Raw genomic sequence first — 12,726 nt, 5'->3', positions numbered from 1 at the left:
ACCTTGTATATATATTTTTTTTGTTATGATGATCTTGAGAGAATTTTTTTGTTAAGTTGAGTGAGCACCTAATGGTTGTAAATCTATTACGATGTCTTAATCAAATCTAATTTGGGTAGAAGCTGGGTTTATTTTAGATAGAATTAGATTGAATCCTAGAAAAATTGATGAATGTAATTTTAGTTAAAGATACTAAAATTTTATTATTGTTGTGATGGAGACATAATGTAAACTACATTGTACAAAGTAGTCGAACCAAGATATATCGCTGTGTTACTTCTCTCTCTATTCTGATTCTGATTTTCTTTTCTAAAAGATAAAATAAAATTGTCTCCCACTTTTTATAATAAAAAATACTTTACAGCATCTATCTCTTTTTAAAATTATGTTTTAGCTACTTCATCAACAAGAGACAAATTAAAAGTATCTCTAACTTTTCAATTCGAGATGACTCAACAGATAGTTAAATACTACAAATCCATTCAGTTTGAAGAAAATTAAGTTAAAAGACCTAAAGTCAACCCTCCTTTTCTAAACTACTGATATCCATAAAAAAATTCACTTAACAGATCAACAATAAAAATACGATATTTTAAAGTTTTTGTGTCAAATGTAATAGACGCCTCTTCTTAACTGCTATAAACTAAAAGATTTAGGAGTTTTTTAATTATTAAAGCTAAAAATTTTAAAATTTACAATACTATTAATATAACTATTTAAATCTACTTTCACATATTAAAGAACACTCAATTGATTTTTTTTTAAAAAATCAAATAAGGTTGGTGAAAATGAAGTAGCAAGGCAAAGAGAGTCACCACTATCTACCCCAGGTGAATTTACTTATAGAACACGAAGATTGCTAAGGTCTCCTAGAGTATTCAAGGAACTGTTGATCATATAGCATGATACTTATATAGCAAGTGGTAAACCTTGGCACTTGTTGACCATTAATCTACCAATTGGTTCTAAACCAGAAGGACACTCCCTTCCCTTAAACACCTTCCTGCAGAATAATATCCAACTTTCATCTTTATCTAGCAATGGAGGGTAGTAGGACTTTGATCTTGTATAGTTTGTCACACTATCATTACGACTAGTTATCAATATTGCACTCCCATTTTTGTTAACAATATTTAGGGTAGTAGGACTTTGATCTTGGATTTAGCACCTTCCATTCCTTCAAATTCACCTTCATTAATGCAATATTTCTTAATCTTAAATCCATGTAACACTTGATTATTTAGGAAATTGTCGTCTCTTGTTGTTATAACAATTCTACTACCAGGACAAAACCAATCGCCTCCTCCTGCCAATGAATCAAATTGTTCTGTACTATCAACATCATCAAGAACTAGAAGGATTCTTTTATTGCAGATAGTTTGTTTTATATAAGAATATCCTTTTAATGTGCTTCCCAGCTTAGATTTTTTGTGCACACCCATCTCATACAAAAGTATGTTCTGGAGGTTTTCTAGGCCATCAGCACTTCTTGATTTTTCAGAGACTTTATCAAGAAAACTCGCAGCTTCAAATTGATGCTGAAACTTGTTAAACAACTCCCAAACAAATGTGGTCTTGTTACCATCTCCATAAATGACCAGCATGCAAATGGTATTGTCAAATTCCATATTCCAAAGTGATTCTACTGCTTCAAAGTGAGAATCAAAACCAATTGGATGCTTAATGTATAGTGGTTCAGGAGGAAGCTTTTGCGAGACCTCTTGAACAATATTCTTGATAATCTCACTTTCATAGTTGCAAGAACACACCACTCCATTGCACTGATATTCTATTTTAAATGCACTAATAATAAACGGAAGAAAATTGTTTCAAATGTTTAAAATCTTGTTATGAAACTAGAACAAAAAAATTATCAATAAAATATATATTCTTAATATATAAAAGTAGATGGATAAATTTATTTACATTACTTTTAAGACATCTTTCTCCTTCTACTAATGTCATGTCAGCAACATTGCTTATTTGGCAAAATTTTAAAATTAACCACTCAATTTTTGCCAAATCATCTATTATTTCCAAATCAGCAAAATATATATATACAAAAAACAATACAATAATTACCAACTACAATAATTAGAAATTAATAGTGTCTAACCAAATTTTTGCGAATTCAACTATTATTTTTAAATCAATAAAAAATAAAATATACAAAAAAAATATACAAGTAATAGAAATATATACAAATTATGCCTCAAAATTACCAATGACAATAATTAGAAATTAATAATGTCTAACTAAATTTGTAACCTATAAGAATCTATATCCCTATACTTATTATATTTTACCATTATAAATTTATAAACAATACAATAAATTTATAATTCCAATAATCAATTTATTAATTTCTATAAACAACTCATTAAATGTAATAAACACCCATATTACAAATGTCATAATAATCTATTAATCATAATAAATTTTAGGGTTAACCACCAAAAAGTCTCCAAATTATTCAAACACCGACAAAAATGCATCCAAATTTTACTATCGACAAAAATGCCTTCAAATAATTTAAAAACACAACAAAAATACCCAACAGTAAATATATATTTTCAAAAAATGCCTTAGAAATTGAATTTTGATGCAATTTTTTGCAAGAATGATTATAAAATTGAGATATTATTATCCTTAAAATTTGATGATTTTTCGTTAAGTATATATTTTTCTTATAATTTTTTTGTTAACAACCAATAATACTTTTAAAAATTATAAAAAAACATATATACTTAACAAAAAATCACCAAATTTTAAGAACAATAATATCTCATTTGTTTAATCATTTTTGCAAAAAATCGCATCAAAATTTAATCTCTAATGTATTTTTTGAGAAATACATATTTAATGTTAGATAATCTTGCAAAAAAATTAACATTAAATATGTATTTCTCCAAAAATATATCAGAGATTGAATTTTGATGCGATTTTTGTCAAGCATGATTAGAAAAATGAGATATTATTATCCTTAAAATTTGGTGATTTTTTGTTAAGTATATAATTTTTTTGTAATTTTTTTATTAACAACCAATAATACTTTTAAAAAATCACAAAAAAATACATATTCAGCAAAAAATTACGAAATTTTAAGAATAATAATATCTCATTTTTTTAATCATGCTTACAAAAAATTGTATCAAAATTCAATCTCTAAGGTAATTTTTGAAAATACATACTTACTGTTGGGTATTTTTGTTGCATTTTTAAATTATTTAAAGGTATTTTTGTCGATAGTAAAATTCGGGTGCATTTTTGTCAACGTTTGAATAATTTGAGGGCATTTTTGGTAGTTAATCCTAAATTTTATGTTATAAATATTCAAATTCCATACTATTTGAACTACTTATATAAGTCTCTTATCACTATTTCTTCAAATAACATCAAATTTAGCATAAGAAATTTATTTTCGCACTACACAACATCTCAAACTTACTCAATGGAGCATCATTCTTTAATATTACCAAACAAATAGACAATTGGTTTATCAAAATTCGCATGATTCGTCTATGAAAAATATTAACACCCACAAATGAAGAAGAGTTTCTTTACTTAGAAATGAATATATTAGATGAAAATGTACAAAACAAACATATTTATTATATTTTTAAATTGTATTTTTAAATTGAACATTTCTCAATACTATTTTGAACTAGAGTGAGACCCGCGCAATGCGTGGAGAGGTAGATCATTTATACTATATAGTATATTTTAATAAATATTATATTAAAAATATTTTAGAGAACATATTATAAATAGATTTTAAATTTATTTATTTTTAAAAAAGACATAGGTTATTTATATTAGAGTTATACAAAACTGCATTTTCTTTTTTTTTTTTTTCATTTTTCGATTTGCATTAATGGCTACACTTTGTCTTTTCTTGCGATTTTTTTTAACCCGTTTAAGTTGGTCGAGTGGTTAACTCGTCCGCTTAAACAAGTGTTGGGGTTTAAATTTGGTATTGTATATCCCTTAAATAGAACTCAAATCTACAACAAATTTGTTCTTAACCTGTCATGCCGATGAATACCGTGGACAAAAAAAAAAATTAAAGTTCCAATTTACGATTGTTTAGTGCTTGAATAAATGAATAAACTTGCAGGACCAGGAAATAACAATAAACCAGACATTACTTGAATTCCTCTGTATTATGGTGATCTAGTTTAGTATAAGTGTATAACCCTACTACAAGACCTCAACATAATAATAATAAGCTACCAAAAAGGCAAAAACCTTGTCTAATTTTTTAAGGAGAAGCCAAATAGAACTTGGTTTTCAAAACTGAATTTCTGCGGGGGCAAATCCCAATGGAAATATCAACCAATATAAATATTAAATACTAAAAAACATAAGAAAAGTAAAAAGTCAAGAATAATCATAACATCTAAAGCTGAAAGTGTTGTAACAATATCAAATACGACAACATTTTAAGTATGTACATACGTCAAGTGAATAAATTTCAAGCACAGTTGACGCAATAACATACGTCAAGAGTAAAAACTTTCATACAAGCGGTGCAACAATGTTCTATTAAATTTTTCAATAAAACTTTAGATATTATTTGTACTCAAAGAATTTAAGGATTTTATAATTAATAACTTAATAATAAAAAATATATAAAACCATTTTTTTAAACAAATATATGAGTAAAATAACTGAAATTTGCAATTATATCAATAATACACGTGTTCATTTATTTATAGACAAGATTAAAATATCTAAGTAATGATTGAGAGTGGATCCTCTCCAGCGAAGAAAAAATTGGATAGTGTCAATTGTGATCTCTTACCCTTTATTATTCTCTCTCTTATATTTAATTTTAGTCCTACTTATAAAATTAATAGTGAGAGATCACATTATATTTCCTCAAGTGTTGAAAAAACTGGAGAGGATCCATTTCCGTAATGATTAATAATGATAATTAATTAGCCATAATTTCAGCCTATTTAAGCAACACAGCTTAGGATTCAAAATACTTCATTCACTATTGGACACTGATCATAATTGCAAGCACACACCATCATCACAAACATAGCAATGGCTAAAGTTGGAAGAATGAAGCTGGGGTCACAAGGCTTGGAAGTGTCTCAACAAGGACTTGGATGCATGGGAATGTCTGCTTTCTATGGACCTCCAAAGCCTGAACCTGACATGATTGCTCTTATTCATCATGCTGTTCAAAGTGGGGTCACTTTCCTTGACACTTCTGATGTTTATGGCCCTCACACCAATGAAATTCTACTTGGAAAGGTTCCTACTTGAACCTTGATTCAGATACCCTTTTTTGTTTTCTTTTGATGCTTCTTTCTCTTAGCTTTTTCATATAACAAACTCGTTGGTTTGCATGTAGAAGTAGCTAATTAGATAATAGATATCTCACACACATAGATTAAGGCATAGATGATAGAATCCAATAAGATGATTTAGGGATAAGATATATATAGGAAGTCTTGTAGCAATGGTTGAGTTGTAACCATAGGATATTCATAGGCTACAAGTGTCTGTTTCTGTTTCTACTTTCTATACTATGTTGTTGAAATTGATCTTATATGTTGAGATATCATGTCTTTTTATGTTAAATGTTTGCTTTGGCTTTTTTATTTGATCATGACTAAGTGATGGTTTATCTGCATCATGAAATTTTGAGGCAGGCTTTGAAGGGAGGGGTAAGAGAGAAGGTTGAATTGGCAACCAAGTTCGGAGCCACCCATAGTGAGGGGAAATTTGTGGTTCGTGGAGATCCGGCATATGTGAGAACTGCTTGTGAAGGAAGCTTGAAGAGACTTGATATTGATTGCATTGATCTCTATTACCAACACCGAATCGATACAAGTGTTCCGGTTGAAGTCACGGTTTGATCCTTTCTCTTGCTCTAGATTGAGAAATGTTTGTGTGAATTAGTTTTTGTATACATACTTTGAACTCATCACCTCATTACCAGAGCATGGAGTGTGCTAGAATTTGAATTTGACCAATTCAATGAACATCATCTTTATCTTATTTTCTTAACTATATGAAAGCCCAATTGGCTTTTAGAATCCTATAAATCTATAATGCTTCTATTTCCAAGTTTCAACATTAGATCATGAAAATATACTAATTGTTTATGGTGGCCTAACCCCGTTTCCTTTTTAATTTTAATTAAGATTGGTGAGCTTAAGAAGCTTGTTGAGGAGGGAAAAATAAAGTACATTGGTCTATCTGAGGCCTCAGCTTCAACAATCAGAAGAGCACATGCTGTTCATCCCATAACAGCCGTGCAGTTGGAGTGGTCGCTGTGGTCAAGAGATGTCGAGGAAGACATAATTCCAACTTGCAGGTGCGTTTTAAGGGAATGACTTGGTGTTTGATAGACTAAGATGATCCAGTAATATAGAATCAATAGAAGTTATTTGTGCAAAATTATGCTAAGATCATTGCACCAATTTTTTCCTCAGTGCATTATAGCTCTGTCCACGAAATACGAAACATGTCATGTTACCTTATTTTCTGTTTAGTACTTCTGATTAGACAACATGATACAATGTCTATACTCATGGCTTCTAAATTTGTTGCTGGCAGGGAACTTGGTATTGGAATTGTTGCATATAGTCCTCTTGGGAGAGGATTCCTTTCATCAGGAACAAAATTGATTGAGAATTTGTCTGAGGGTGACTACCGGAAGGTTTGTCTGACGGCTTAATTATTTCAGAAATTCATGGCAATCACTAATGCATTTTCATATTCAACCTTCCTTGTATATATATTATTTCAATGTTCATCAATGATACAATAATATATTCTTATGTCTTGTGCCTTGTGTTGCAGAATATGCCTAGATTCCAACCTGAGAACTTGGAGGCAAACAAGGCTATATTCGAGAGGGTCAATGAAATGGCTGCAAAGAAGGGATGCACCCCGTCGCAGCTGGCATTGGCATGGGTTCACCACCAAGGAAATGATGTATGCCCCATTCCTGGAACCACTAAAGTTGAGAACTTTAATCAAAACATTGGTGCTTTGTCTGTGAAACTTACACCACAAGAAATGGCAGAGCTCGAGTCCTTCGCTGCTGCGGATGCTGTCAAAGGTGATAGATATGGTAATGATATCGGTACATGGAAGATCTCTGATACCCCACCACTTTCTTCTTGGAAGGTTGTTTAATCAAGTCATGACTTGTACTATTAGGCACCCTTGTATTTTGGTATCTGTTGTTTAATTTTGAGTGTTGGTACCTAATAATGTATTCTGTATGAGGGATACACCTAGTTTATCTAAAACATCGTTAAGTAATGGTAACTCACCTATTCATGCCACAATGTTTTCCACTTAGACTGCATACTTCATACAAAGCTAACCTCCATTCTTTTACTTTGTTTAAATCATTGATGTATCTGTTTTCATGGCTTATCATGTCTTTTTCATATTGATTCCTTTGATGCCGCACATCTGATGGATGCACTTGATAAAAAGTTGGCAAAACTGGTCGTGTTGTTCCTTTGTCAGAGCATTTCATGATCTGCACAAGTTCATCTAAGCACCATGAGGAGGAAGCATAGTTCTGACACAGCACAGCAATGGACATCCTGGATCTTTCAATGGCTTCAAGAAGACTATCTCTAATTCTATCACCAACTCTGAGGTTCTCATCATCTCTGAAGTTGGTTATTCCTCTCTCACACGAGAGAAATGCTAGGGGCCAGCAATTTTGGTGTTTTATAACCATCAATTGGCCATCATTAGTATTTTTAATGGTGTAAAATTACATCTAATGGTGGGAAATCACTCACTTTTGTTTTGATGGTTAAGTGCTGGCCAGAAAATACAAAAGTTGCTGGCCCCTAGACTTTTTCCTCACGGCAAAGCATGATAGAGACGATCACATAAATGATAGATAATAAAATTCTAAAGGATAGATAATAAAACACGATGCTTGATAGTTAAAATTCTAAAGTCACATAAATGGAGCTTTGAGCTCAAAATCATTCACAAGTCGTTAGTCCTATTAAATAATTTAGTCATTCTCCAATCTCCGTTACCTTGCTTATCTTAAAGTTGCACATCATGATTCATGTGGGTACATTGTTAACCTTGATAAATATAAACACAAAAAAAAAAAAAATTATTAATAAAGCCAACTTGTTTCTTTTTTCCAGTGTCAACTCTTTTTTTTTTCTAATTTAATTAGACAAATATCAAACTATAAGAAGACAACAAATTTAATAAGTAACAACACTCGATATATTTAAGCTAGTTTTCCTCCATCCCCATGTCCCAGATTTAAACTTCAGCTGTATCAAACAAACAAAAAAAGTCTAACAAGCGACAATGCAATACAACAATACACTATAGTTAATAGGATACTCTATAATTCATTAATTTAAAAATAGCAAAAACCAACCAAGAACGTGAACTGAATTTTACACATAGGTAACAAATTAAAAATAGAAATTGAATTAGCAAGCAATGACTTAATCTATTAGCTAATGTAATTGTCAGCAAGAGCAAATAGGACAAGGTTTAAGCATAGCACCTAACAGATTTCTTGTTTGGAGAGAATGTTACAAAACTGTTTCCCTATAGAATGAAATCGATAGTCCTGACTTTAAAAGCTGAGTTAACTAATAAGAAAAGTCATGTAGCATACAACATACCCAAGAATCATAGTTAGTCCAGTTTCAGACAAACCCAGTAGAGCATTTCCCCTATATCATGACAGAAGAGATGAGTCAAAACAAATTGAAAGAGCATAAGCATTGACTAAACGGTCACGCACACATGATACAAGATCTAAAGACTAAGAACATAAGCATTCTTTCCCAACAGCTTATGAGTATTCTGCAATTTGAGAAGAAACCAAATATTCACACTGCAAAAATTATTCAAAAGGGAGATAGCTAAATGGCTAGCAATTTATGAAACAACATAATGAAACAAAAGTGACATTGAATTTTTTAGACTAATTCTGCATAACTAAATTTTCTGCATACTAATTCTGCATTTATTAAATACCCGTGTAATTTCACATATTTTCAATGTATATTTTGTTTTCTAATATATATTATACAAGGGTGATTGATTTTGTTGTAAATTCAGCACATTATTCGCAAGTAGAGTGGGATGAAGCTTCAAGAAATTTAAGTTTATTTTGCTTTGAATTAAGATTTTCTATCTAAATATGAATAGGAAAAACCCAATATATCTTTTGAAAAATTTCATTTGTTTTTTTTATATTATCTATGTATTTACATTCTTTTTCTCCCTTGTGTTGCATTATCTTTGAGTGATCTATCATTAAGTTACTGGTTTGTGTTTTTTTAGTACTAAGTACTAACCCCTCTTCTTATAATATAAAAGGGCTTACATAATTAATTGCATTTTGTTCTTTGCTGTGGTTGGTAGAATCAATTTAATAATTGGTATATCGTCTAAACAGAATATCAGGTAAATTCAAAAATTGTGTATAGGCTTTTATAATTTTTAGGATTGTGTGCATTGTAAACTATGTTGTGGACACTAATAACAGTTTTGTATCTTTTTTTTTCCTCTGTTTTTCTAGATGTCTCTATCTAAGTATCACAAGAAAAAAGACTACTTAACTTGCTTATTCCTATTTTTCCTTCATGTGGTTGTTTAATAGCTTAAAATTAGGTAATGAATATTATAAAGTTACAGAACAATCATATCTGTTTCAGCATTGTTACTATCCCTTGTATCTAAGGGTTTTTATAGAACTATTTTTAATTCTGTATCATAAGAACTACTCCTAAATTGTTATAAAAAGGATCTAAGTTAATTTTATACTAGCTATTTGGTGTAATAGGCATTACTTTTTGGGATATATAGTAGAATGAGCATCAAGTTATGTAAAATTTAAAATGTTTCATTTTGCCAATTATATACATTTTTCTTTTTAATCTTATTCATTGTTAAACACGATTAATTTTAGGAAATTCCAAGCTTAAGTAAAAGAAAGTAGAAGCAAAAGAAATTATTAACTTTTTTTACCAAAAATATCTTTAGAAAGCAAGATAGCGACTAATAATCCCCGGAGTATTTGATAAATCAAGTTTCAACATGGATAGTCAAAAGTCACATCTAAATGCAACAAGAAGCATAATGCATCTTGCTCAGTACTTTACATTAATTACAAAATAGTAATAAAAACTAGCAGGAATAATGTGTTGCAAAGCATAGTAGAAGAGTTAAATAAAATTATTGGTCTTGTTCTCATTCTTATGCTTATTATTATCATTAGGGAATAGCAAGAGACTCTCTGTATATACAGTATAACTTGGAAAGAAGTATCTTTCTTGTCCAAGATGAGGAGGACATGTAAAATATTGGAGCAGCTCTTCTCTAATATTATATTTGGCAAACTTTAATGGTTCACATACCGGAGTAGTAGGATCTAGTGCGATAATGGCACTACCATTGGATAAGCATAGAGGCTCAAACTCTAAACAAGGAATCTCATACAAAGTCCAAGATGAGTGCACTTTGTATTCTTTCATCACCCATATGTGTGTTTTACGTTCAACATAGTCCTGATAATTCAAGGCTAGGTACCCTCCTAGTGTGACAATTGTGGCAGTGGTACGACCATGCATTCTGAGTTGCTCGGGCAAAGATATATTTGAGAAACTTCTTTCCTTCAAATCAAATGTAAGAATACTTTCACTGTATTGTTCTTTATGGGAGTAACACAACCAATGAATAGAGTCATTCAAGAACAACCCAGGAGGTCGCCGCTTCATAAAATCCAATGGTTTGGGGAGTGCAGCATCAAGACTAATCCATGAATTGGTTCTCAAGCACAAACAATCTAAGTGTTGGCAGCCACCATCCTCCGAAGCGACAACAAATAAATAGTCATCGCGTGACGCATCATAACCAAATCCATACAGATGCGCATCACGGGGAAACTTTAAGCACCTGAGCTTACTACGATGAAACATGCAAGAGTAAGATATTCTTTTTCTGAATCCGGTGACTGGGTTCCATACTACAAAAAAATATGGCTCTCGGCTTAAGAGAACAAACCCTCTGCAGGATCCCATTACACAGAACCCAGAAGGTGGCTGCTTCTTGAAAGGGAAAGATACCTCTTTCATCAGTTGGTAATTGTCGCCATTAAATACTTCTTCTAGGTGAATAAGGTAAGCTTCTACGGAGTCATTTAGCCGAACCAGGCATCCATGGGTGGGTGCCAGAGAGAGGTGAAGATGCAATTCCGCAAAGTTTGGATCAGAAATTAAAGAGCACCAGAGCTTGGAAACGCACCTGAAGCAAGCGAGATGTCTGATCGGCACCCGCAGTAGGATTATGTGAATCAGGTCAAGAGGGAGGATGTCGTGAATGCTCTTGCTCTTGTGATTCATCTTTTTCTCTATGGTAGATTCCTCTTTTGTTTTGTTCACTGTGTGCTTCAGCCTCTTCCTCTTATCTATGCTTGGATTGCTGAATTCATATATCAATTCACTCAACCCGAACTTCAAATTGCTTTGAAAATATAAAACTAGTGAAGGAAAGGGAAGGGAAGGGTTTTTGGATTGGCTATTCGAAAACATATCTTATCTTATTTATTTTATTTTTTTTTAAATTAAATAGTAAAAGTTATTTCATCGATGAACTTTTCAAGAAACCTTTTTAAATATTAAAAATATTTAGTTTTATTTAGATTGAGAAAAAAGAACTTTTTAAATTAAATTATATAAAACTACATGTGTAAAAAGAAAACTTGTATCATTTCAATTCTTTTAGAGCTTTAATTTTAAGTTATATTCATAATTTTATAGAGATATGATATTTTTATTGCAATTATACCTAGCTAAAAAAATCTTATGACAATCGGGAACGAAACAAAGAAAGAGAAGTTTTAGAATTAGAATAACTCATCGTTGATCACAAATAAGTCAAAAAGCTGGTGCATTTAAAGTAAAGTAGGAAGTGTAATACTTTTTAAAAGTTAACTTACTATTAAAAGTGATCAGATAAATTAAATTTATTTATTATTATTATTTTTTTTTGTTATAGACTGAATAAATAAATTGGCACTAATAAAAAAACTAATTCGCTAATTTATATAATTATCTGTTACTTTTGATTCTTAAAAAAATTCAAATTTTAACCCATGTCACTTTAGAGGGTTATACTTTATATTAACTTTTTCAGTATCAAAAGTTTCGGTAATGATTCTTTAGAAGCTAATAAGTCAAAGAATGACTTTTAGTAAATTTTTAGAAATCGTTTATTGTTCCATTTTAAATTCATAAATTAATAAAAATATAGATTTTATGAAATTTAAACTAAAAAACAAAAATTGAATTTCTATTCTTATTCGTTTTAATTTTTTGATATTTTATTTGAATTTAAATGGAAGTATTTTTTTATTAACATTTATGTTTTAAAATTAATATAGAATAAATAATAAACAACAATAGTAAATGTCAATAATCTCTATCAGTACTAAATCAAATTAAGATGATTCGATTTACTATATATAGGTTGTTCAATAGTAAATCGAATTTACATATAAATGTTGTATTAGCAGTAAATCGAATCTAATTGATTCGATTTACTACTTATAGGCTATATTTCAAATATCAATCATTGGTAATTCGAATAAAATAACTTCGATTTATCAATAACTCTACTAATTCGACTCAAATTGATTCGATTTAATACCAGCGGCTCTCTGATTTATTTAGGTGTTACCCATAAAATTAA

General features: G+C 30.4%; 4 protein-coding genes across 4 annotated transcripts in view; 2 read left to right on the top strand and 2 right to left on the bottom strand.

The window, feature by feature from the left end:
- LOC107637406 (F-box protein CPR30-like) overlaps nt 1–12,726 on the top strand; it is a 77,048-nt gene that overhangs the window by 23,116 nt on the left and 41,206 nt on the right. The gene's annotated exons all lie outside the window — the stretch shown is intronic.
- Nucleotides 1,134–1,628, bottom strand: LOC110271639 (TMV resistance protein N-like). Its single transcript, XM_021122660.1, has one exon. The coding sequence runs from the start codon at nt 1,626–1,628 to the stop codon at nt 1,134–1,136; it is 495 nt and encodes a 164-aa protein (XP_020978319.1).
- LOC107635553 (probable aldo-keto reductase 2) lies at nt 4,976–7,316 on the top strand. The gene is made up of 5 exons (XM_016339050.2): nt 4,976–5,265; nt 5,667–5,867; nt 6,162–6,334; nt 6,577–6,679; nt 6,823–7,316. Exons 1-5 carry the CDS (start codon nt 5,053–5,055, stop codon nt 7,159–7,161), a joined length of 1,029 nt encoding a protein of 342 aa, XP_016194536.1. The 5' UTR covers nt 4,976–5,052; the 3' UTR covers nt 7,162–7,316.
- Nucleotides 8,788–11,378, bottom strand: LOC110271638 (F-box protein CPR30-like). The gene is made up of 2 exons (XM_021122659.1): nt 10,395–11,378; nt 8,788–8,835 (listed from the first exon to the last, which is right to left on the bottom strand). The coding sequence occupies exons 1-2, from the start codon at nt 11,376–11,378 to the stop codon at nt 8,788–8,790; spliced, it is 1,032 nt and encodes a 343-aa protein (XP_020978318.1).

This window comes from Arachis ipaensis, chromosome B04 (genome assembly GCF_000816755.2).
Source record: "Arachis ipaensis cultivar K30076 chromosome B04, Araip1.1, whole genome shotgun sequence".
Taxonomy (NCBI): Eukaryota; Viridiplantae; Streptophyta; class Magnoliopsida; order Fabales; family Fabaceae; genus Arachis; species Arachis ipaensis.
Note: the sequence above shows the minus strand (reverse complement) of the source record. Positions and strands in the feature narration are given on the sequence as shown.